The 26,516-nt window shown below is 45.7% G+C and overlaps 1 protein-coding gene across 7 annotated transcripts in view; it reads left to right on the top strand.

Annotated features, from left to right (window-relative positions):
• INPP4A (inositol polyphosphate-4-phosphatase type I A) overlaps positions 1–26,516 on the top strand; it is a 139,534-nt gene that overhangs the window by 66,106 nt on the left and 46,912 nt on the right. For 6 of the 7 annotated variants that reach the window (XM_055328121.1, XM_055328118.1, XM_055328119.1 and 3 more), the window contains exons 2-7: positions 14,070–14,140; positions 15,061–15,269; positions 15,868–15,912; positions 22,802–22,920; positions 25,351–25,467; positions 25,753–25,832. In XM_055328121.1, the coding sequence (XP_055184096.1) occupies positions 15,164–15,269; positions 15,868–15,912; positions 22,802–22,920; positions 25,351–25,467; positions 25,753–25,832 (467 nt within the window). In that variant the 5' untranslated portion in view covers positions 14,070–14,140; positions 15,061–15,163. Of the gene's footprint in view, positions 1–14,069; positions 14,309–15,060; positions 15,270–15,867; positions 15,913–22,801; positions 22,921–25,350; positions 25,468–25,752; positions 25,833–26,516 lie in introns of all 7 variants that reach the window. The other variant, XM_055328116.1, reaches the window with a different exon arrangement.

Here is a 26,516-nt window from a genome sequence, read left to right as displayed (position 1 = left end):
GCTGCCCACTTGGAGGCCTTGGGCAAGTCATCCTTAGTCTCCTGGCTTATTGCCTTGTTCCAGAAATAACTTTGTCCTCCCAGCATTTCATTGATCTGTGGTTGTTGCTTCACATTTATAGCCCTTTATGGAATTTTGTGGCTACTCAGAAAGCTTTATATTCTCTTGTGAAACCAACCTTGACACTTCTGAATTAGAAAACAAGCTTTCCTAGTGATTATAAAAATAAACTGAATCCTCCCAACTCATCATCTGAAACACATTGGAACTTTGAAATTATTATCAGTCCTGCTCTGTCAACAGTCTAGAAGGAAATCATGTATCAGGAGTGAGCCTCTAAGTGCCTCTTCGGGCCCATGTACCATCCTGCTGAAGGTGCTGAAGTGAGGATGGTAAAGCGTTCAACAGGGGCAAGGGGGAGGTACTGGGGTGCTGTGCGTGTGGTTGGATAGGAAACTCTGCATGGGGGATGCTGGCATGTAGATGCCTGACTTTGAAGTAAACCTATAGCTATCATATTAGATAAGCCCTAGGAGCTGGATCCTTCTTTGTTTTCTCAAAGCTCCATTGGAATTAGCATGGAGTTTTGAAAGTTGCCTGAGTATTTGGTTCTAGTAAACAGAACCAAAGCCTGGCTTCATGATTGCTCACTGACCTGGCATAATCCTGGAGCTTCCCATCCTGAAAAGGCTCAGGCAGCCTCAGGCCTGGATCTCACTAACCTCTCTGGGAGCTGGTGTGGGTGCCCAGCTTCCCTTCCAGGAGTGCATTCTGCTGTTAGGTTAACAAAAAGTACCAGCAAAGGAGCACGTGGGTAGCTCAGTCGGTTGAGTGTTCGACTCTTGATTTCGGCTCACGTCATGATCTCAAGAGTCCTGAGATTGAGCCCGGTGTCAGGCCCCACACTCAGCAGGGAGTCTGCTTGAGATTCTCTCTCCCTCTGCCCCTTCTGCTGCTTGCAATCTCTCTCTCTCTCTCTCTCTTTCTCTCTCTCTCTCTCAAATAAATACATAAATCTTTAAAACGTACCAGCAGGTCTTTGGGACTGTAGGATCTCCCAAGTAGGCTAACCTTGGTCAAGGCCTGTGTTTCTCTACACAGGGACTGCCATTTTAATGTGTATAGCCACTGTCCTGAGTAGTGAGCTGGTTCATTTCCTTGTACTGCTTCCGTTGACAAACCTCAATGAGGACGTGGGAGTTTCTGTAAAGAGAGGGAGGATGCATGTTTTATTCTTGAATTGTGGAATGTGTGTCATCAGTGTGAGCTGGGGACAGCGTGTTAACTGTTTCCCAAAGCCCCTTGACATATTCTTCATTTACTATAAACCAGGATATTCTACAGTGAATAAATAAAACCTGTTGGGAACAGTAAAGAGAAAGGAAAAAATTTAAAAAGCCACAGTAGTTGTAGAAAAAGAGTGGAGGAACCCCTACTAATCAGGTTACCATGTCACCACAGAAACTAGGTGTTGAGTCATGACTTACTGGTTCAGGGGTTCCCATCTACTTTTCTATTGAAACATACCACAGTATTTATGTAAGTCCTGTCTCCACCATCAGTTATAGAACATTACATATGTATATATTTTTTTAACTTTAGTATTAATATTGTTGACTAGGTTTTGTCTTTCTACCCTATTCATTAAGTTTTGTGTTTTTTGGTTTTATTTTGCCCCTCCCCCCAGTTTTGTAGGCTTTAAAATTTCTTTTGAAATATTTTAACAAAATATTGATAATATTTTTTTGAGGTACTTAATTTCAGCTTATGTAGAGGAAATCAAACATCAGTGATGTAACACAAGAAGTCCCCCCGCCATCCTGAAGTTCTCTCTTCTGCCTTCTCGAGGAAGGTCCATTTCCTCTCCAGTCTGTAGCTTAACATGAAGGCTGGAGTTTGGGTTAGAGAAGAGACTTTGTGACCACACGAGCCTTGTAAAGATGTGGGTGGGGGTGGAAAGGAAAAAATGGTGAGTTTGTCTTAGATCTGAAATGTTTTCTTCCTGGGGGTCCTGTAAAGAGGTGGAGGGAAGAAAGTAATATTCTAATAAACATTGTAAAATTAAAATAATATATGTGCAGGGCACCTGGTTGGCTCAGTTGGTTAAGCATCTACCTTTGGCTCAGGTCATGATCCTAGAGTCCTGGGATCAAGCCCTACATTGGCTCCCTGCCCAGCGGGGAGTCTGCTTCTCCCTCTCTCTCCCTCTGGCTGCTGCTCCCCCTGCTTGTGCTCTCTCTTTTGCGGTCTCTCTCAAATAAAATCTTTAAGAAAAAATATATGTGAAAGCACTTAAAAAATGAGGAACTAGCCAAGGGAAAGGATCGTGCCTTTTATTTGTATCTGGTTGTAGTTTGAATTAATGGGCCCTGCAGGTTGTTTTGCTTGTTGGAAAGTGTGCAAGACAATGAAGGGTTGGCTCGTTAGCTCAGGTCCTGACTTTGCTCCAAGGCTCATGACCTTGAAGAAGCTTGGGTCCCCTTGTAGGCCTGACTTCCATCTGTCCAGCAGTCCAGGGCAGGGGGGCGTGAGGAGGGGGAACCAGGGGGCACAGGCGGCACTTGCCAGCGGAATTGTTGCTCCTGCTCACAGGGCTGGGCTGCCCTTGAGGGTTTTCCACCTGAGGCATCTCTGGACAGGGTGTTTCTTTCCCTGGGTACCAGATGAGGCAGGTGAGCGGACAGAAGGCATCTGAGGCTGGGCACTTGTCTCCTTTCTTGACCTTCTACTCCTGCGAGCTGGAAACATGATGAGAAACTCCAGTAGCAGCAGATATGCCTGGAGTAGCATAAGGCTGTGTGACCAGACTGAAGGGAGGGAGGACAGACAGTGCTCTTCACGCGGGGAAGTGTTGCAGCCACTGTCTGGTTTGCCACCTCAGTGGCCCATAGCAGGAGCCCTTCACTGTGGAGACTCAAAGAAGGTGACCGGCATCTTTAGTATTGCATTTTTACACAGTGAGCCATAAAATTATGTTTTGCACTTTTTTCCCCTGTAACCCTCTTGATGTCATGAGGGAGCAAAACCACATGTCCCGCCATCTGGGACCCTGAGACTCCTTGGTCATGGTCCAGGGAGGTGTCAACATACCTCCCCTCATCTGCCCTGCTTGACAACTCATGTTTCTGGGGAATGGTGGCTGCTGGCCATTGTTATTTTGACCACATAGCTGCTGTGTAAACTAAGTGGCCTTTGTGGGCAGGAGAGGCCTCCTGGGGTCAGTCAGTTGTGTTTATGTGACAGTTCCTTTTTTTTTAAAAGATATTTATTTATTCATGAGAGACACCAAGAGAGGTAGAGACATAGGCAGAGGGAGAAGCAGGCTCCCTGTGGGGAGCCCGATGTGGGGCTTGATCCCAGGACCTGGGGATCACAACCTGAGCCAAAGGCAGACACTCAAACACTGAGTCACCCAGGTGCCCCTGTGTGAGGATTTCTGTGGCCACACCTGCCTCATCATGTTATTATAAACGTGAGTTCATTTATGTCCAGGTTTTGTAGTTGATGTATAGATCTCTTTTAGTTTTATAGTAGTTAAAGAGCTCCGAGAAGAGAGAGTTTGTACCTCATTTTATGTTTATGTTATCTATTTTAAACAATATAAGAAACATATACTTAACAGTGGGAGTTCTTCAACTTTTTTAAAGTTTGAGGACAACTTGCTACAGAATCTCTCCATCTGGATCCTAAAAGTTGTGGTGAGTTGTGAGGATTCTCTCCAGCCTCCCCCCTCACCCCTTTTGTGGGGATTCTCTCCCACCAAACTCATGGTCTCATGGGAGCACTCATGCTGCAGTGTGACCCCAGCCTCTGACCTGGGTGCACCTGGCCCAAGTTATACCCTTGGATTGCCTTCCCCAGAATGAGCTGCATTGGTAACTGATGGAGAGTCCATGCATTCAGCCTCTTCAGTGACTAGACCTAGGGAGTAAATTTGGGGGCTGTCGGCTGCCTTGACATCATCATGAGCACAGGTTCATTTTCAGGGAAGGGGAGAAAGACATGGGTAAACAGAGGAGAGCCCAGACAAATTGTGCCACTGACATTGGGGTCCTTCGGCCAGTTAAGCCACTCCCGTTCAAGTTTTAGAAGTCAATCCTAAACCTTTATGACAGATGTGCTTTTTTTTTAATTTTTATTTATTTATGATAGTCACACAGAGAGAGAGAGAGAGAGAGAGAGAGAGGCAGAGACATAAGCAGAGGGAGAAGCAGGCTCCATGCACCGGGAGCCCGACGTGGGATTCGATCCCGGGTCTCCAGGATCGCGCCCTGGGCCAAAGGCAGGCGCCAAACCTCTGCACCACCCAGGGATCCTGACAGATGTGCTTTTTTGCTCAAACTCCTCTGAATTGGCTTCTCCAGGCTGCAGCACAAGTGTTCTGGCTGTCGAGTATGATGTTTTGGCCATGATAGCAGGAGTACCCAGAACCTGCCCTCACCATGATGGCCTCTTCACTGAATCCTTAGGAACAGTGGGGTGAATGGACATACTGTCAGGGCAAGGCACTGGGAGTTGCTGTAGCTGGGTGTAAGCCACCACCCCTGGGAGGGCACGTGCTCTTTGCACTGTGATACTGAAAAAACGTTAAGCAGCTGTAGCCACACCCCTCCCACCACTCCTTGGGGGTAAAAGGACAGATCCCTCACAAAGGGGAGAGGGGAGAGAAGCAGAGTCAGGTAGGTGGCATCTTCCCTGGTGGCTGAAGAAAGTCAGGGCCCAGCTTCCAGGGGGCCAGCTCTGGTGGAGGGACTGGTGGAGGCAGGCACCAGGCCAGACGTTATAGTGTTGGGTTTGAGCAGGGAAAAAAAAGGGGGGAAGAGAAAGAGCAGTCTCAGGCAGTGAATGGGTCACACCCAGCTGATCGTTAGGGCTCAGGTCCCCAACCCAGCTCTAGAAGAGCCAGAGAGTTCTTACTTGCTGCATCTCCTGGAACCAAGCTTCCAGTAAGTGCCCTGGATGTAGGGAGCATCTCGTCTGAGATGATATCTTCCTTCATTGGCTGGTTGGTCCTTTGCAGACCTACAGTTGGAGTTAAGCTAACCCACGGGTCACGGGGAAGCTGTTGTCCTCATCTCTTTGATTGTTAGTCCTCCTGGAGCTGTATGTCTTCAGTGACAGGGGGAACTGATATACACTGGATGCAGTTCTTTTACACAGCTACTTAGGAATTTCTCTGGCGCTCCTGAGAGGCCTTCCTGGCTGACATATAGGCGAACTTTCAGTTAATTGTGTGAGGGCTTCAAGTGGCCAAGCTGACAATGGAGAAAGACATGAGACTTGTCAAAGTCATGGACATTTCTAGGAGAGAGAAGAATGCGTTGACACTGGTGTGCATTGTCTTCAGTAATAAACAGGCAGCTCTTACAATAGAATACAGTGATTAGTGCTTCCATTATCTTTGCTTGTGCTACTCTGGTAAACTTCTGTGGCAGTCAAGTGACAAATGAAGCCTGGTGCATGGGAGTGAGAGGACTGAATCAACACTGGGTTGATTCCCATCGAGAAAGAGCCTCCAGAATCCCTGGTTCTAGCACCTGGGGCACCCCTGCCAGTAAAGGGGGCAGGGACAGCAGGCCAGCCCTTCCATGAGGGAGGGTTTGGGAACATGTTTTACCAGCACCAGTGTGGTCCTAAGATTGTCCTCCATTCATGTTTCTGTTGCAATTCTGGTCATGCATTTCCTGACCAAGTCCCCCTGTTCATCTTTGTGTCCTTAAGGCCTGGTCTGTGAGAGACCCTTGTTGAAGAGATTGTCCATTTATAGAGAAGAAACAGCATGAAGCATAGAAGGAAAAAAACGTGCTTAAGAAAAGTGGCTTAAGAGATGTGGGGTGTGGGAGGGCTCAGAACAGCAGAGGCCACCAGAAGACCCCTTGGTGCAGGCCCCCTTTCTGCATCTGCTGCCCGCATTTCTCCCATATAAGCACTTACTATTAACACATCTCTCTCATCTCCTGGATGTGAGCCCCCAAACCACGGTTTGTGCCTGTGTTGCTTGACACAAATCCTTCTACGCACTTTTTCAGGGTTACTTATTTTCAGTCTAGTTCTAGCAGACAGTCCCCCAAAGTTCATGGCTTATATATGAGCCACAAGTCAGTTTTAAGCTGGACTGTCCCAAAGACCTTCTGGAGAGGCTGGTTTTTAGGAAGGACATACTGGAGGTGAGGCGACTGCCCTCCGATGTATTCCAAGGAAGAGCAGCCTCTAAGAGGTTGGCTGACCAGGGAGGTCGAAACAGCAAGCAAGCCAGGTAGGAGCCAGATGAAGATGCTGGCAGAAAGGTTCCTGGCCTCTCCAGTGCCGTGTAGAGACAGCTGCAGAGGGACTGTCAGAAACCAGGGCAGTGGGGCAGGGGTACTGAGGCAGGCTGGAGTCTGGATGTGTGGGGAAGGTAGAGTGGAAGGATCACCGATGAATTGGGTGTGGGGTACAAGAGGCAGAGTAGTTGAGGAGCTGGCACTGATTTTGTTTCTCGGCCTGAGCAAGTGGAAGGATGGAGCTGCCGTTGACTGAGATGGGAAAATGGGGGTGGGGGTGGGGGTTGGAGGGGAGCTGGAACCGTCTGGGCTTGTCCTGCTTCTGGGCCCTAGCCCCAGCTGAGGGGAATATGTGCGCACCCACCCAAGGTGACTGACTCCTCCCTCGGAGGCGGAGACATGCGGAATCTGGGTTAAGGCATTGTCTTATATCAGCTACCATATTCCTTAAATGGAGGAGGCAGGCTAGTTAATTAACTTGGGCCAACCCATTACCACTGCTGCCTGTTCTGTGTCACCAGCAGAGAACAGGGCTTGGGGAAGTGGAAAGCTGGAGAAAAACGGTGGCCAAGTGCAGGCCCCCCGGGTGGGGTGATTTGTGCCTGCAGGTGACAACACACTCCAGCCACACACAGATCTCTGGCCTGACTTTCTGAGGCATTTTTGTCCTGCATTTTGCCACCGGCTGCCCTGGGTAGGTTTGCAGCACACTCTTTGGTTAGCGGTGTTCTCGCAGTCGTACACTTAGAGGCACAGTGAACCTCTTTCCTGGGTCCAAGGCCCTGTGCAGCACAGAGACTGAGAAGTGGAAGAGCCTGGGTCCCTGCCTCAGAAGGGGAAGGAGGAAGCAGGCCTCCACAGAGGGAGGACTGTGGTGGGTGCTGGCCCTCAGAACAGGATCCTAATGGGTGTTCAGCCCCGAGGCACAGAGCAGCCACTCCTCTTCCCTGGAGGGCTGGGATGGGGTCCGACCCTGGAGCCCTTATATCAGCCAGCTTCTCATTTTACCATCGAGGAACTTGAGGCTCACAGAAGGTGCTTTGTGAAAGAGACGAGGCTCCCGGTGGCTGACCAGGTCTGACACCCACCACACTTCCTTTTGGAATGGCGCTCCATTCACCCATCCCTTCCCCATGGCAACCTTTGGGCCTGGGTGTTTGGTTTAGGTACCATGATCACTGTAAACTCTGTAAACTGAAGCACGGGCAAAGTGCTGTGGACCTGGGTGAAGAGTTCTGGCTGGAAAGTTGCGTAGAAATGTCAGTAAGCTCAGCTGGAGGGAAAGAAAGGCCTTCTCCAGGCTCATCGGTGGCCCCCTTAAAAGTGTGGCGTGGAATTAGATGCATTAGAGGTTAGGCAGAGCCAGGAGACTCGCATGCCTGATGCCAGTCTCTGCGCCAGGCTCTCTGTGGGGGTGTTACTCGTCTCTTTACATCCTGGTGAGGTGGGTATTGTTACTCCTGTTTTATGGATTGTGAAACTGAGGCTGAGGGGAGCTCAGTAGCTTCCACCCAGTCCCCCCAGAGAGGGGAGTGACACTAACTGAGCAAGTACATAGCCTCCCGCACCCAGCTCCGGGCCTCCACAGGGTTGACCCGAGGGTCTGGGTCGCACAAGGGCAGGTGCTAAGAACCCTTTGTGGAGCAGGCTGTCCGGGGCCTGCTGGGCTTGGGGCCAGAGGGACACTACAGGCCTCCCTGTCCTCTAGCCTTGTCTTCATTCCTGCGGCATCGGGCCTTTCCTGCCCAGTTAATACCTGAGCCTTGGAGGCAGGCAGCATTCCTGGCTTTTTATGGTAAGGAGGCATCTTTGACTTTGTTTAAAAGATTAAAATCTTTTCTAGGCAGTTGGCTTGTTTGAAAGAGAAAAAGATGAAAGATCTGCTTGTTTCCACTAATCTCATGCATTTTAGGGTAGGGAGGGGCACAGAGAGGTGAAGCAACCAGCGGAGGAAGAAGTCCCCAAAATGGGCAAATTATGATCAAGGAACCCTTGCTACTAAGTCCCAGCTTGGCCTAATTCCTGCTGCCCCTGCCTGCCAGAACCTGTGCCTCTGCTCTGCTTACAGTGGTTCATCCCATGCGTCACCCTTACCTGCTGTACACCAACTGGCGGTCTTCTCCACGGTTCAGCACCCTCCTAGGCTTTCTCAGCAGCCTGCTCAAGTTTGTGTTATTTAAGGAAGAATGCTTTTAGTGTGTCTCCCCACCCCAGTAGCACACTCCTCTGTTTACAACCATTCTGGCATTTCCTGTGCACCAAAACTTGACTCATTGCCCTTAAATTTCTGGGATGTCATGTAGAGGCACACATTCATTCATTTATTCCATATATAAGCCAGAGCTTTCTGCTGCCATTGCCTGCTGTTCTGGAATATTCAGAAGCCAGACCTTCCTGGTCCTTGCCCATCTACTGAATCTTCCTTTACTGGTAACTGACCTGGTCAGATGCCTGGGAACAGAACAGGAGCTGTTTTGGCACTGGACGCACTCAACCTCACACACCAGATCTCCCTTTGCCTAGACAGGAGCCTCTGACTTGCCCTTGGCCATTCTGGAGATAATGCTCCTATTCCTCTGCACTGGCCTTGCCCATCCCTGTTTTCGTAGCCACTGTGGCTCTGGCCCATTCACTTTTTGTCATGGGCAGCTGTACCCCACCCAGCCTGTGCCCACTTGAGGTTTGTGTCCATGTTGTAGTGTTTGTGTCCATGCTGTTGTTATTCTCTTATTTTCTGGGATTCAATGAATCCATGGGCCTGAAACCCCAAGGGTCCCAAGACGCCTCTTGGGTGTGGACCAGGTCTGAGTGGAGCCCTGGGTGGCCCCAATTCCCAGCTGGCTCCTGTTGGAATGAAGCTAACCTTGGGTGCCCGGTGGGAGAGATGGGTCTCTTTTTCTCTCCTGGTTGAACTAGCAGCTCTACAGTCACCTCAGAGAACTTGCTTTCTCAACATTAATGCCAGCTTCCATCCTAGCGTGTATCTGGGGTGGTAAGATCCAGGTCCAGCCAGGTGATATTGGGGTGGGGGAGGGACAGGAGAGATATCAAGGTGTCCTGAGCCTGATGTGGGATTAGAGGGGACAAAAGACTTTCTGGATTGATTGCTAAAGTGGGTTTTTTTTACTTCTCTGTGCTCTGTTCATTTCCTGGCCCCAGGTGGAGGTCTCCCTGCCACCTTTAAGCCCTTTTCTCATACCTCCTGTAGAGAATAAAGCAGTGTTCTTTCCTAAACACTGTATGTAAGTATGAACTAGTGGCTGTGAGTTTTATTTTCATCATGACCATTTATTGGGTGCCTAGAATGTGCCAGACTTTAGTCCAGGTAACTAATGTTAGTGGCTATAACAGCCACCTCCCAGATCTCAGTGGCTTCACACAACAAAGGTTATTTCATACTCAAGCTCAACTCCGTGTAGGAAGGGGTAGGGAGTGGGGGCTCTGTTCTGCCCAGACTCGAGGACCTAGTTTCTTTCTTTGGAGTCCTTCCCTTACCCTGGGCCTTGGAATCATTCATTCAGTGCTCTGCCTCCAGCCAGGAATCAGGAGGAAGGGTCCCTTGGAGGATCCCAAGCCCCCCAGTCTGTGTTCAGGCTTGAATGAGACACCTAGGAGGATATGGAAGAAGCAAGGAGTTTAAGTCTGGCATTCATAAGACACAAGGTACCCCGCTGCTCACCCCGTGGTCACACCAGGAAGTGCATTATCTTGGGGTACAGATTGGCTTGCCGTGTTAGGGAGACTGAGGCAGGGCTTTTGGCTGCTGGGCACTGGCTGTAGGCAGGGGGCTGCATGTGGGAAGTGGCAGCTGTCTCTCTCAAGTTATTATCAGGAGTGATGTGCCAGTGGGCACTGTGATGCCTTATTGATCTGTGATCATGGCTCTCCTGGATTGGGAGTTTTGATGGAAAACTTACTCTTTCTGACTCCTGTAGTAGCCTCCTCCTCAGGGGCTGCTGATTCATGCTCTGATTCACTCGAGCCTTTCGTCTGACTTTCTCTCCTTTGCTGCCTGTATTTGGAGAGCAGAGAGGCCCGGGGAAGGTTTGCTGGGAGCCTGTTCCCTGTCTACAGCGACAGTGACAGGGTGGGCTGGGGAGGCAGAGTGCCCCAGTTGTATTTGGGCTCTTTGCTTTTGGTCGATTCTGGTAGTTCATCCTTTACCTCCATGTGACCTTGAGGAAGTCACCTTGTCTGGACTTTGGTGATGTCATCTGTGCAACTCCTCTTTAAGGTTATCCTCAGAAGAACCGCCCCCCCCCCATTGTTAAGACAGATGAAAATGGAGTTTTGTGGCTAGTTCTTCCCACTCTGTTCCAGTTCAGCCGCTCTAAGAACTTACTGAGCCAGAGGGGCCTCCAGAACCCCTTCCATACCTAGGAGCCCATGTTCTGTGGAGGAGGAAGGCAGACCTTTTCCAAGACCGGCTTCCTGAGAAGCTTCTGACAGCCACTACCAATGTCACGAATGCCATGGACCTACATGAACCACCACATCCCTCCTGTCTTGCTTATGCTCCCTCTGCCATCGCCCCCTGCCCCCACACAGGTGGAAGGGACATTACTGGGTTTGCTACCAGGTTGATAATTGGTGTCTTCTTGTCAGGAAGGGTCTCATGTCTCTCACAGAGTGAGAAGAGGCAGTTAGTTTCATGAGTTACTGCTTCTTTCTTCTTGCCCCCAAGAAAAAAATTTCCAGTTCCTTGAACAACTCCTACATGCTCTCCTCTTTGATGTAAGTGCAGTTTTTCCTCCTAATGAGCTCTGGTCTTCAAATGGGGCCAGGAGGAAAACTGGGGACCTTGGGAATATAAGAATCCTTGACGAATTACTTTAAATTAATGAGACTAATCAGGAAAATCGAGTTCAGTTGCACAGATCAGATCTGTGTTCTGGGTCTTGATGACTTAAGTTGCAGATCCTAATTAAATGCCCTAAATAACCATGTAGTGGCTTCTGAGGTCCTCTTGACCCAAAAGCTTCTCTGGTCTGTGAACTCTGTGAAATGTAAAATTAATCTGTCAATATTCCCCTTTAAGCATTTCTATCCGCAGGCTCCTGTGATGCCTGTGACACCCTCTGCCCTCCTAGAAGGGACCCTGCAAGGGGAGAGGTAGCGGGTAAGGCAGGTCAGGGCATTTGAGAGCCTCCCTTGGGCTGGCAGGTAGTTGGGGTACAGTTGCCTTCTGTCAGGTGACATGTCTGCACTGTCCCAAGTGTAGGGGAGTGATCATAGTTTCATTACAGGCTGAGCAGGGCAGCCAGGCAGGGCAGTGGAATGCTGCAGACACTGGGAAGAAGGTCAAGAAAGAGGAGTGCCTTCTTTGAGCCGATTCATGCCCAGGGTGCTGCCTCTGCCTCTGGCCAGTGTGGGGTGCAACTTACAGTGATGCAAGAAGATGACCTTAAGTTGAGACAGGGACCTGTTCCCTGTGGTCACACCCCCAGCATGGGGCCACCTTCTCCATGTGGTCTCCTCCTGGATCTTTCCCTCTATGTCCAACCTTTTTTTTTTTTTTTTAAGATTTATTTATTTTAGAGCGAGTAAGCCAGATGTAGGGCTTGATCTCATGACCCTGTGATCACAACCTGAGCTGAAATCAAGAGGCAAGTGCTTAACCGACTGAGCGGCCCAGGTGCCGCAATCTGTGCGCTATCTTTTTAAATGACTATGATCAGAACACAAGTAGAATATTTCAGTAAAAACATGACGCAGAGCTGACATAAACATTTTCTCATGCTGTTGTCTTTATTGTAGTCATTAAAATAATTAAGCTTTTTATTGAAGTATAAAAATCACTCATGTACAGTTCAATGAATTTTACACAGTAAATTCAGTCTTAAAACCAGCACCCCAAACAGGAGACAGAGCATCACCAGAGAGCCCACAAGCCTTCTCCTGCCCCATGTGCCCTCTCCAGTCAGTACTCGTCCCTCAAGCATATCACTGTCTTGACTTTTGGCACTACGGACTCATTTGGCCTGTGCTTGAACTTTATAGAGATAGAATTCCCTAGATATTCTCTCATGTGACTGGCTTTTCCCCCTTGACATCATTTCTAAAAGCCATCTGTGTTGTTTTGTTTACAGCAGATGGATGCTTGGATTGTTGCTTGAGTTTGACTATTACAAATGTTAGGCTGTAAATGTTCTTTATACCTTTGTGAACATAAATATGCATTTCTGTTAGCAATTCCTCTCTGAGCTGTATACTAGGTCACGGTGTAGGTGTATGTTCAGCTTGACTAGGTACTGCTAGTTTTCCAGCATGGCTGAGCCATTTCATCCTCCACTGGCCGTGTCTTGGGGCCCCTTTTATTCTACATCCTTACCAAGACTTGGTATTTTCTTTCTTTTTTTTTTCTTCCATTTTTAGCTATTCTAATGAATGTGCAGGGATCACATGGTTGCAGTTAGTAGTTTCCTGATCACTAATGAGGTTGAAGAAATTGTCATGTGTTTATTAACTTTATCATGACCATTTTAACAGCCATGTGATAGTGTATTTTCTAGATATTCCAGAATCCACTTACTTGTAGCTGGGCATTTAGATTGGTTCCAGTGTTTGTCAGTATAAGTAATGCTACAATAAGCATCTTTGGCCTGATGACAAGAATTTTGTTTTTGTTAATAAATTTTGATATGTAATGTGATAAATAATTTGATAAATTTCTAAAATGCACATTCCATTTAAAAATGTTATCAACAATATAGGTGAACCCTATAGTTTCCCCTAGGTCTGCCAACAAAGCACGTACTCATGAGAAGAACAAACAAACCTCTTTTAGAAGACTACTTTAGATGAATATAAGGAGTATTTAGCATTCCTTTGTTATGAATGAGTTTGGACACTTTTCCAAAATGTTTATTACCACATGTATTCCTCTTTTATGAATTCATATCTTTACCACTTGCATTTTTAGTGAGGTGTTTTTTTGTTGATTTGTACAAGCATTATTATAAATTACAGATATTAGTACTGTAAGTACTTTCCCTGTTCTCTTTACCATTTTCATTGCATATTGTGACTTTGTATGCCTCTTGCTGTCAGTGGCCACTGCCCTCTCGGCTGAGGTGCCCAGGCGAACAGTCCCTAGGTGCTCCAGTGGGAGGGGGAGGAGCTCAACCTGCAAGAGAAACAGAGTTTGCCCGAGGGCCAAGCACACTTCTGCCTATCATCTGTACCCAGACTCCAGGTATTTCAGATAGCTCACACACTGGGTCCTGAGGTCTGCCCTGACAGTTTCTCTTGACTGAGTCGGAGCCTGGGTGTTCTGTTCCACAGGAAGGCACCCAAGGCCCACGCAGCCACGGCAGGGTAGAGCCCTCTTCTGTTTTTGCACATTTGGTTCTCGCAGCAGCCCTGTGAGACAAGTACAACCAGCCTCATCTTAGACACCAGAAAGCAGAGCCTCAGAGGGGCCCGGCAGTTTCTTCCAGGGCCTGACATTTGTGAGCAGGATGACTGGGACTCAGATTCTCAGCTCATTTTTCCTTAACCACATCCAAGCCACACAATGAATGCTTTAGGGCTGGTACGTGTTCCCTTGGATCACTCCTGGAAGAGGGGAGTGGGAATGTGCATTTTCTGTTTCTCATTCTTTTGGGCATCAGCAAAAACCTTTGCTTTTGAGCCAAAAGATTAGATTGTTGTGTGGAGCTCAAAGGAACTTATAGTAGCTCTTGGCTTCCCCATATCTTCCCCATATCTCTAGGCATCTCTGATAGCATAAGCGTTGCGTTATTATGCATTCTCAATAACTTCATATTTGACCAGATTGTTAAGTTTATAACTTTCTGTTTTTAGATGATGGATTTGGATGAGCTTCTATGAAGAAATGCCATGTGTCTCAACTAGTCCAAGAACAAACATGTCCAGTAAGTTGCTGGGTGAATGAATATTAACTTGAGAGCAAGAACACAGGCCCTTTGGGGGCACAGGTGTTGACAGACTTTGAGAAGACAGTGTCTGGATACGTGGAAACCTTTGAAAGGAGTGTCTTAAATCAGCTTTATTGTACCATCTAATTATCTTCACTTCTAAAGGTTGGTTCCTTCTAGAGACAGCAGGAATTGTAGCATAGAGGGCTAGAAAAACATGAAACTCACTTCTTACTGCTTAACCCACTTCTTAGAGCATAGTGTGTGTTCTGTGCCATGCCAGAGCATCTGGCTGAATCTGTCTGATTCAGCCTGTGTTGGCACTTTGCCCAGAGACTTCTGTATCCATAGCACAGCACTGTCCACTTGAGTAAGTCATGTGACACACACATGTATTATAGGAAAGCAAGCCCAAGACCAAAACACATGTGAAGTTTCTGTAGCTCTGGGAAGAAAGAGAACAGGTTGGAGAAAAGTGCCTTTGTCTCTCTAATGTTCTACTGTGCTGTTACAGCCAGTGGGCTGCAGACCTCTTTGTGTATATCATATCCTTCTGGCAGAGATGAATTGATTTAATTTAAAGATTCTAAGAGACTTGTCAACAGAAAAGGCTAATAAAACAAGAAAATTTCAAAAGCCATCTTTTATGATTATATCTAAACCATCATTTCATGTAGTATGTCTTTGTTGAAGAGATCATGATTTCCTTACATAATCCCATGAGCATATGTACTGGTGGTATTTGAGTGTTAGTGTTGAAGAGCATAGAGGAAGAGGTCACTCGACGGGGCCTAGATCATCTGACTCTCCATTCCTGGCTCCTCACTTGCCCATGTTAGACCCATACTGTCTCCATGAGAGCGCGGTCTCTCAGTCACCATCCATGTTTCATACCAGTATTTGTGCCTCTTTCTCAGGACTACTGCCACCTTAGGGGACTAGGGCTTGGTGACAGCGCTTCCCAGGGAATCAGGCGTGGTCTGACCCAGGAACAGGAAGCACAACATCACCAATGACATCATGACAGCAAGAGAGCACAGCCCTCGCCATGGCGCCAGGGCCCGTGCGATGCAGCGGGCTTCCACCATTGACGTGGCAGCCGACATGCTGGGCCTCTCTCTGGCAGGTGAGCCTCATAGGACCTGCACTGGGTTTCTGGTACACGGTCACAACACATAGGTCCCACACCATAGAGGAGCTGGGAGGGCCACACCTGCCTCCTGGGGTACCCTGAGGATAGTCACAATAAGCCCCCAGTGACTGCCCCAGGCTGGAGGGCACCCTGGTGTAGCATTCTTCTGGTTGAATCAGGGAATGGGGAGGGAGGAGGTCAGCTCTCTTCCTGGAAACTGCTTCCGTTGCAGTCTGCCCACTGGCAGTTTTCCAGCTTGGGTGGGCACCCCCACAGCTCATTTGCCAGTAGGCGATATGGGAATGTCCACAGTGCCCATCTGGCAAGTGCCTGTCTGGCAAGTGCCCAGGCCATGATCAAAGCCCTTCTTGTGAATATGCAGAGCTGAGTAGGGAGGGGGGTTTGGTCTAGGAGTCTGAGACTTCTTAGGAATCTCAGAAGCAAAATGTTTAGAAAATGAAGTGATCTCATATACCAGTTTCTGAAGTGGGGGTGGTGGGGAATAGAATGTTGAGTCTTTTGAATAAAACCTAAATGCCAGGAAAAGTTTATTAAGGGTGACTTTTTTTCCGGTCATTTCTTCTTTGTTCAGGAAATATACAAGATCCAGATGAGCCCATTTTAGAATTCAGCTTAGGTAAGTATCTTTTTTAATTTTTTGCTTAAAAATGTATGTTGCTTAAAAACAAAAGCAGGATCTTGGCATGAATTTGTATCAGAAAAGTCACTGCTGTTGAATTGTTTCTAAGATGAAGCCACGAGGCAGGTGTCAATGTCTTGTGCATGGGAGGGAACCTGGAAGCCTCAGGCCTTGGGTCTCTTCAGCATGCGTTTCCTCCAGGCTGGCAGTGGTCAGGGGGCAGGAGATAAGTGCCCACAAGTTGTAAGGACAGCCCCCCTCCTCGTAGGGCAGGGTTGGAGAGGTGTGAGAACTGGTTCAGGGTCAGGGTTGTCAGACCCAGCCATAAGGCCCTGTGCAGTTGAGTTTAGTTGTCTAGCCCTTATTCCCTGCTTTGTGAATGAAGGTGATGACACCTAGTGCTTTCTCACTTGGACAGCATCAGAATATACTAAATACTGCCCTGAATGCCCTAAACTTGTCCTAAAAAACTGTAGTAGAATGTGCTGGCTCTGGAATCAGGGAAGCACGGCATTACTGTGGCTTACCCAGAAGGTTCAACCACCTGGCCCACCAGTTGCAGATGGTTCTTTGCCTGAGCCTGACGTTAACCTGTGTTCCTCTTCCCCTTCCCTTGTCCCCTGGGCAGTGGTGAGCATTGGCCTATGGGCTGGCAGTGGTGGCCGGGAGGTGGTATGACTTAAAAGAAGCATCTCCTCAAGAGTCAGATGACCTGGATTCTAGTCCAGATTATTACAAACCAACCACACAGCCTTGAGTCTGTTGCTTGACCTTACTGGACCAGTTTCCTCATGTGCTGTAAGGGATGTTACCATTTGAGAGACAAAAAAGATCATGGTGCTTAAAGCAAAATCAGACAAACAACTTTGACAAATGACAAATATTTACAAATATAAGGGCATTATTCTCAAATTAATATTACACTTTGAAAGCATCCCCATTTCCAACCGAATGCCCCTAAACAAATTCAGAGGGTTTCCCAACTGTGACTTGATGGCTGGTTCTGCACTGGCAGGGAGTCCTGCATTTTGAACTAGGGACAGGAGGTTGGGAGAAGCAGCGTTTAATCCTGCTGGGATTCCCGCAGCTGCCCACTTCCAACCTCGAGCTTTATTGTTTTTCACAAGTTGTAATACTAACCCAAGAACCTCCAGTTTCACAAGTGAAAAGTGAACTTATTCCCACCCCCTTGTCTTAAGTCATCTCACATGTCAGGAAGAATAAGAAACAGAAACACACACACTGTGCAGTGAGACATTTTTGGAACCCCCAAAATGTAACCCATGAGGAGGAGGGAGCAGATGGAGAGGAGTGTGGTCACACCTTCATGGCTGTGAGGGTGCTGGATTTATCCCAAAGATACTGTGGAGTTTAGAGACAAAAGCAGGGACTTATTGGAAAGTTTGTGTAAGGAAGAGTTTGGGGTTCAAGTTCCCACCACACTGTCAGTCCTGCAGGGACTGGTGGTTACTCTTGTAAGAAACTTGGGAGGCAGAGAGACTCTGGGCTGAGGTCCATCAGCTCAGAGGAGAGTGTGATGAAGGGCCAGAAGTCTACTGAATAGCAGCCCCCACCAGGCCCTCCCCAGCCTTCTTCCTCTTCCCCTAATTTTGCCAGGCTTATTCTTCAGGAAGGAGGCTCTCACTCTGGAGAAAGTAAACCATTCACTTCCACTCCCCCCAAAGACATAAATGATGGCTTTCTGGACCCCAACCAAAAAGTAGGCTGGTCAGCCACTCAGGGACTGTTGTGGAACCCATCCAGCCCCCCTCATACTCAGCCTACTGATACCTCATTCTTAAAAATGAATGGGCATTCTTTTGTGCATATATAAAGATTGGTTACATGCATACTAGTTGCATCTTTATTCATAATAGCCAACACTGGAAACAACCCACATATCCAGCACCAGGAGAATTCATTATGGTACATGCATACAGTGGAATACCACTCAGCAAGGAAAAAGAAAAGGTACTGATACATACATGATGAATCTCAGAAGCATCGTGCAGAGTGAAAGAAGCCAATCCAAAAGGTTGTATATTTATGATTGTTTATGTGGAACTCAGGAAGACTAATCCACAGTGACAAAAGACCTATCAGTGGTTGTCTAGGAGTACTGGTGAAGACCAACTGGAAGGAGCACAGGGGACCCTTTGGGCAATGGAAATGTTCTCTCTCTCTCGACTGGTGGCTATATGGATGTATACATTTATCAAAAGTCATTGATCTCCACACTTTAAATGGGCATATTTTTTTACATATCCCTCAAAGTTGATTTAAAACAAAATGTGAGAATGGTTAAAGATTGAAGGCTTTTGTAGAAGGCCCACACATGAAAGAAGAAGTAGGAAAAAAACAGAACTTGGAAGAAATGCAGACATTAAAGAAAGTAGAAGAAAATGTCAAAAAAATAATTTATAGCCTCAAGAAAAGATGGCATATCCATAAGATAAGAACAGGATGCTGTTAAAAAAAAAGAAAGAAAAGAAAAACAAGGGCAATCTTAGAAACTTAAAATATTATTTTTAAAAAATACCTTAAAAAGTCAATAAACGCTGGAATATACTCAAGGAATTATCCCCAAAAGTAAAAATTTTGAAGCAAAATAGAAAATGGGAGAGAACTTGAAATGGAAAATTAGCAAATCCAGGAAGCCCGACATTTACAGGAAAAAAACAGAAAAGGGTGGAAGGGAGGGGAATTACCAAGAAATAAGAAGTCTGTTAGAACTGCAGTGTTTCTGGGTGACAAATGCCTACCAGGGCCCAGCATAATAATTGAAAAAGCCCCAGAACAAGGCACATCCTGGTGAGATTTCAGAGCACTGGGAATAAAATGAAGATCCTTAAACTTTCAGAAGGGGAAAGAAACAAAACAGGTCATATCCAAGGACTGGGGTCAGACTAGAGCAGAGGAGATTCTCAGGGACACTGGAACTTGACGATGGAAAGGGAGCACCTTTACTGTGAGTGGGAAAATATTTCCAATCTGGAATTCTCTACTCAGCCAGACAGTCAAATATGAGGGGAGAAAGAAACTTACTTCAGCTTTGCAGACTCTCAAACTTCTCCCACATCCTTTCTCTGGAAATGAGTGGAGGATGTGTTCCACCCAAACGAGGGAGTAAATTGAGAACAAGGAAGACATGGGAGCCAGAAAACAGGGCCCAGCACAAGAGAAAAGCGAAGGAAATCCCACTTAGCTCATAATAATATTCACTTAACTTTACTAATGCAGAATATGGATTTAACAAAAAAAACCTTGAGCTAAACTGATCGAGTATAGAGACAGGATGAGAGTTGATGTAACCAAGGTAAAAATCTTCACTCCTGTGATAGAAATCAGGATATTTCTGATTCTTGCAAATCAAGTATGGTACAATAGCCATTTGATTGAGGCACATGGGGAAAAACAGCTTAAAAGGTAAGGGTGAGTTTAATCTTAAGTTATTTTTACCACAATGGGGGGAAAAAAGAGGATTGAATGGTCAAATATTTTATGTTAAGTTTAAAATTAAGAAGGGCTCATTTTAAAACCTATAATAGACAAAACCTTAGAGGAAAATACCCTATCAGAGATAATCACAGTTGGCATTTTGGTATGGATCCTTCCAGAAATATTTTTTTATACCCACACAGTGCTATACAGAATTTTTAATGATTTTTTTTTTTTTTTTTGCCTGTAGGGGTGATGGGATTATCTACAAAAATGTCACGCTGGTATTTTTTTTCATGTGGCAAAATGTCATTGGTATCTTTTCATTGTAATAAACCTGGAATCTGCCCCATCACTTCGGATGCCTACGTAGACTCTACTGTATGGCTGTACCATGTTTATTGTAACCAATTTCCTGTTTAGATTCTTTCTAACTTGCCAATATAGACACCACCCCAGTGAATACATTTGTACATAGATCTTTCACACGTTTTGGTGATTATTTCCTTGAGGTAAATGCTTGGATACAGAATTGCAGTCAAAGAATACATAGTTGAAATCCATATTATTGCTTTTGCCTCAACAGCACTTATCCAGCTGAGATTACAGGTGATCTGATTGGAGAGATGAGGCATACATGCCAGAGACTCATGACTTCTCTGGGAATATGCCAAAGCAATGTAAGAAACAGACAGCAGATGTGACTTTGGGCTGCTGAGGGAAAGAGCCATGGAAGCCCTTGGGCTAGGAATAAACACTGAATGAGACTTAGCTGTCTAGGGGTTGGGTCTGAAGAGCAGTTACCTACAGGAGGGTGTGTTTTGAAGGTGGCTGTTGGCTGATTACCCCTTATCCTGACACCAGTCTTCCCAGCTTTAGCCACCTGTTATACCTCAATCTGTCCACTGTCACTTGTGCTTGAAAGACTCAAATGTTCCTGCTTCACGTGGGTATGAGAACCCACACCTGGCGAAGGGACAAGCTGAGAAAAACCAGGCCTTCAGTCACTTAAACATGAAGCTTAAGGGAGGACAAACAAGCAAGTGAAATGGTCAAATCCCTGACTCCTGCTGCACCAGACCTAGCAGAAGAAATCAAAGAGAATGTTCAAAATGAATAAAGCGTTAAAGCTTCTAGAAGAAAACAGAGGGTCACTCCCAACCTCAGGGTAGGCAAAGATTTCTCAGTGCAAAAAGCACTAACTCTGTACTTCAGTGTGCTATCACTGCCGTAACACAAATTACCATTGAACACCTTGAAACAACACAAACTTATTTACTTAGGTTAAAATCCAGTGGGTTCAGCGTGGTCTCTGCTTAAGCAGATTCTTGACAAGTTATAAAAAGGAACAACAAGCACATGGTGAAAAAATGCTTTGCATCATTAATCATCATGGAAATGCAAATTCAAGCACATCCATTAGAACAACTATAAAATAAAGACTAACCCTACCAAACGTTGGTGGGGATGCAGAACAGCTGGAACTCATATACATTGCTGATGGGAATGTAAAATGATGCAGCTACTTTAGAAAACATATCCCCTGCTATAACCCAGAAATGTCACTGTTAAGTACTTATGCAAAAGAAATGAAAGCCCATGGCCACAGAAAGACACAAACAGGAGTATTTATAGCTCCTTTATTTACAGTGGTTCACTGCCAGAACAACCCAATGTCCATTAATAGAATGGATAAATAAATTTTGATACATTCATACAATGGAATCTAACTCATCAGTTTGAAAAAAGAGAGTGATTATCAGTACATGCAACAATATAGATGAATCTCAAATTCAAGAAGAGATAAAAGTGATGGAAATCAGAAGTTGGTTGCAAAGGTAGAAGAATTGACTGGGAAGTGTGAGGGGGAAATTTCCAGTTTGGTGTTTTGAAAAAGTTTTTCATCTTGTTTTGGTGCTGGTTGTACAGGTGTGTGTGATTGTCAAAACTAATTGAATTGAAAACCTAAGCTCTTTGTATTTTATTATATCCAATAAATAATGAAAATTCATAAAGGCCTGTGAGAAGATAATACACATGGATAGAAAACTAAAATTGTTTTTCCAAAGCAAAAATCAATTTCTATATTTTAAATCACCAATGAGCATTTTTAAAAATGGAAATGATGAGGGCAGGAATCAGCAGAGTAAGGATCTCCAAAGAGCCTCTCCTCCATAAAGGGGCAGTGAGAACACTGGCAAAAATGGTCACAATCAGTTATTTTAGATCTCTGGAAACTGACCAAAGACTTGCCACAGTTTGGGGAGCATGTATTACTCCTCAAAAAAAAGGTAATTGTCCCTACAATTGTGTTGAACTTTGATTTACCATGTATTTCATCAGTTCTAAGATGTGTGTTTTCTCATGTTTTACTTTCTATTTAATCAGAAGGTGTCTTACAATCAATAGCGTATCATAATCTAATGGCTCCAGGTCCTTTCGCTTTCATAGTGCATTTCACAACAGATAGGGTGTTAGATTCAGTGGTAAAATGTGATCATTGTTCCTGTGGGTCACTTCTATGCTAGAATGATCTGAGTGTTGTCTATTTCAAAATGCTTATTAGTACAATAAATTTTGCAACTGAAACAGTTCCAAAGGAAACTGTTAGTTCCAAAAAGTAACATTTTTAGTAATCTGGCTTTTTTTTTTTCTTAAAGATTTTCTCTATTTACTCATGAGACACACACACACACACACACACACACAGAGAGAGAGAGAGAGAGAGAGAGAGAGAGAGAGAGAGAGGGGCAGACAGAGACACAGGCAGAGGGAGAAGCAGGCTCCATGCAGGGAGCCTGATGTGGGACTCGATCCCAGGTCTCCAGGATCACACCCTGGACTGAAGGCAGCACTAAACCCCTCAGCCACGTGGGCTGCCCAGTAATCTGGCATTTGATATGAATCTTATAAGGAGACTAGATGAGCAATGACATCTTTAAAAAAAAAAAACACGTTTGTGTTGCCACAGATTTTTAAATTTGCTTCCAACATGTATTCACACAGAGACCTTGGGATGCCACAGCTTAAGGCTGGCCACCACAGCCATAGGATGCAGGCATGTGTAGCTGTATCTTGATTTTATAAACTCTGTGGCTACTTAGCTCAACTGGTTAGTTCAGTTGGTTAAGGTCAAACATTATGGGTCATCAAACATTATGGGTCAGACCCCATGTGAGGTTGTGTTCTCTAACCTGTGGACACAGAAAGTGCTCTTCAGCTCAGTCTTCCACTGATAGTTAGGGCCTAGTTCTCATGGGAGTGGGAGACAGGTGGAGAAGAGATTGTTTCCAATGGAAAAGGCCATCTCCATGTGATGACTAATTGTCTCATCCCCTTAGTGTCATTGATTTTTTATTTGTTTGCTTTCTTTGGGTGTGTTTGGAACAGAGAACTAATTAGAGCCTGATTTTAAAGGATTTGTTTCTTTCCTATCTTGATTCCATAGCTTGCAGTGAGTTGCATACTCCATCGCTAGATCGAAAACCAAATAGTTTTGTAGCAGTGAGTGTAACCACCCCTCCTCAGGCATTCTGGACGAAACATGCACAGACGGAGATCATCGAGGTAGGTACTGCTGGCTCTGACCCTGAAGCTCTGCAATCTTTAAACATCGCACAATGTTTATAGGCTGCGGGTGACCTGAGCGCCCTCCATGGGATCCCAGTACATGGATGCTTTTCTTCACATTCATATCAGTAGCATTATATTTGCCATATCCCTTACAATTATGGATTAGCTATTGGCTGGTTGTTTTTAAACAATGATCCTATGAGGTTATTGCCTTTTAAGAGGTAAAGAGCTCATTCTTCCTTGTCATTTTCATTTGGCTGCTGCTTTTGGAGAATTGTGTTCATTAATCAAAGTTTGGAGAGCATTAACTATTAACCAGCCTTCTTACTGGACATACCCATATTTTTATTGGCTCTTTTTGTAGATCCTTTTGCATTGTGTTTTTTATATTTATATTTTACATTAAATTAAATGATGTGCATTCATCTTGGGACTTTTAGAAATCCCTTTTAGATAATTGAGCACCGTATATGAATTATGAAACTAAGTATAGAATCTGTGTGAGATTGTGCAGAATTTTGTTTGTGACATGAGCATTTATATTAATAGCCCCTCCCTAGGAGTCTCAAACAAACATAAACTGTGTTTCCTCCTCTTCCCCCTTCATATTCTGGAACCCTTTTTTATTCTCTTGAAAACTTATTTCCAAGTTCAAATCAACAATTTTGTTTTCGAAGCATTTGCTGAGCTCTGCCTGCATGGAGCACAGTGCCAGGCGCTGTGGTTGACACAAATACCTTGAAGGCCCAGTCCCTGCCTTCAAGGAGCTCCCCATCCTGTGAGTGGGGAGGCAGAGTGAGTATGGCCTCTTTCTACATAGCCGTGTAGGAGGGGGTGGAGTAGAGAGATGAGAGCAGCACCTGGGAGGTGGGAGGCAGGGAGCATCCAGCTCTGAGGATTGGAGAGGCTGCCTTGGTGGTGCTTAGTGAAATTCTGACTTAAGAGATCTGAGTGGGACTCAAGACTCTGCAGTTCTCACAAGCTCCCAGGTGATGCCATGCTGTCAGTCTGGGGACCACGTGTTGAAGAGCACACCAGAGTTGTGTGGTAGTTTTGCAAAGGCATGCAATAGGAAAGCATCATGTGGGTTTGGAGAATAACCTTATCCTGTTCTGTGTGTGCAGAAGGCCTAAGTGGAAGAACAAAGGAGAGAAGCCTTGATCATCAGGCCAGGATTTTGTATGGGCCAGTGCAGGCCTTTCAGAGAGGAGTCGCCTGACTAGATGTGTTTCAGGGAGGTCCTAAGTTGATAGTCATTTAGGGGAGTATGTAGGACCTGACTGGCAGTGGGAAGGAGTGAAGAGAAGGGGTGCATGTGACAGGCCCTGGAGGTGGGTATGTGGGGGCAGTTCATTGTTCCTGGGTGGTTGAGAATGATGGAGAAAGAAGCACCAAAGGAAACATTTGTAGCCTCCTTGAGAATAGAGCCAGAAGTAGCCGTAACCAAGGGCAGATGAAGAGTAAGGTTGGATGGGCTGCGGCCGCAGCAGGCCACCCAGGAGGTGCTGCCCAGTAGACCTTGAGAGACTAGATCTGCAGCTGCAGAGGGAGCAGAGCTAGAGGCATGGAACCCACAGTAGGCACAAACAGGAACATTAACCATTAGGCTGAGATAGTTAACCACCGCCTCAGAAAGAGAATATGTTATGGGACTCTGGGGGAGCAGGGCTAAGCTGCCAAAAATGGGCACCTGTGAGCTAGAAACTAACAGCTTGTCTTTTGAAAAGGATAGCCTTAAAAGGGTCATGTCTAATTATTCAACTATGGGATTCTGGAAATAAGAGATGACTTAAGCCATTCGTTTCTTTTTTCATCTGCCTTTGTACATCCTGAAGGAACAAGCCAAAGTAGTAGATCCAAATACATCACTCATCTAAAGTTGTAATACCAAGAATACATGTGGACATCCAACTTCTTTCACTTTGAGAATCCCTTCTAGTGAACGAGAGAATCCCTTAGAGTGAGCCCTCGGGTGTAGCTGTGCAGTGGGCTTGCCTGTGGTGGCTGCATCTGTAGAGGTCTGTCACACTACTTTGTCCTTGCTGAAAGTAGTGTTTGGGTTTGTTTGTAGGCATCCATGTAGGCTACCATGAGAGTCTGTGTTGATCCAAGTCAGTAAGAAGACTAGTGTCTCATTCTGAAAATGTTGGTGTGTTTCAAAAGCAATTACTTGGAAAAACATAACACTGTATTCTGATTTTTTTAAAAAAGATTTTATTTATTTATACAGGAGAGACACACACAGAGAGAGAGAGAGAGAGGCAGAGACACAGGCAGAGGGAGAAGCAGGCTCCATGCAGGGAACCTGATGTGGGACTCGATCCCGGGACTCCAGGAACATGCCCTGGGCCGAAGGCAGGCGCTAAACAGCTGAGCCACCCTGGGATCCCCTGTATTCTGATTTTATTCTCTTTTCTGTTCTAGGGAACCAACAATCCTATATTTCTAAGCAGTATTGCCTTCTTTCAAGACTCTCTCATCAATCAGATGACACAAATCAAACTCTCCGTGTATGATGTCAAAGATCGATCTCAGGGAACAGTTAAGTAACACGTTGTGGTTCATGAGATTTTGTTCCCTTTTTATAGAGTTCTGTAATCATCTAAGTGAGAGGTGAACACAGATTAACTTCACTGCTTTGCTCACAGATTAACTGATGTTCAAATGTATTTGTCTTTAGGAATTTCTTCTTGAGCATCCCTATTGGGCTCCTGAGATGGGGTCAGATGTGTTGTGGGCACCAGCCAGCTGGATTTCTCTAGGGCCTGATATTGGACCAGAAGTAAAGCAAGCGTACTAATGCCTTCTCTCCCCACTTTTCCTCAGATGTATTTACTGGGCTCTGGAACATTCATTGTCAAAGATCTGCTCCAGGACAGGCATCATAGGTTGCATTTAACACTAAGGTTGGTATTTAACTTTATTCCCTTGAAAGGATCTAGAATTATGCAGTCCAGGGACAGATGGCAGGAAAGGCCTCATTTCCTGCACAGAAAGAAAGCCCAGCCCCTCCCAAAGGCTGGGATAAGTGAGGAGGTGGTTACTCACTGAAGTGGGATTAAAACTCAGCCCATCAGAAGACCTTTAGGGAATGGCAATGTGCAATATCCATAGGAAACATAAGCCCTGTTGTATGCGGATCTAAAGGAAAACCTAGATACGTATTTGGTAATACTTAGCATTTTTGTCTATTATCTTTTCCCATTAGAATATGATCTACAAGGCAGCAGGGTTTTTGTCTACTTTGCTTCATTGCTGTATCCTAAGCATCTAGAACAGAGCCTGTTTTCAACAAACATCTATGGGAGGAAGGAAGGGGAATCCCCACTTTATCCCTGGAAGGGAGATGAAAGAGGTCAAAGATGTCAGCCCTTCCCAAATTCATTTCAGAGACAATTCTCATGGAAACCCTAACATGGTGTATTTTTTTTTTTTCCTCAAAGTCAGTTGGGAACCTAGTCCAAAACAGCAAGAAAGACTTAACAAAGGTTAATGACCTGCTGGATAGTGCACCATTCTAAGGCTGTAGTGGTAGTGGTGTTACAGGCATGGGCAGAGCGAGACCCCTGCTGTGGCCCTTGGTTTGCATA

The sequence above is a fragment of the Nyctereutes procyonoides genome, unplaced genomic scaffold, assembly GCF_905146905.1.
Source record: "Nyctereutes procyonoides isolate TBG_1078 unplaced genomic scaffold, NYPRO_anot_genome, whole genome shotgun sequence".
Taxonomy (NCBI): Eukaryota; Metazoa; Chordata; class Mammalia; order Carnivora; family Canidae; genus Nyctereutes; species Nyctereutes procyonoides.
This window is presented reverse-complemented; position numbering and strand designations above follow the sequence as displayed.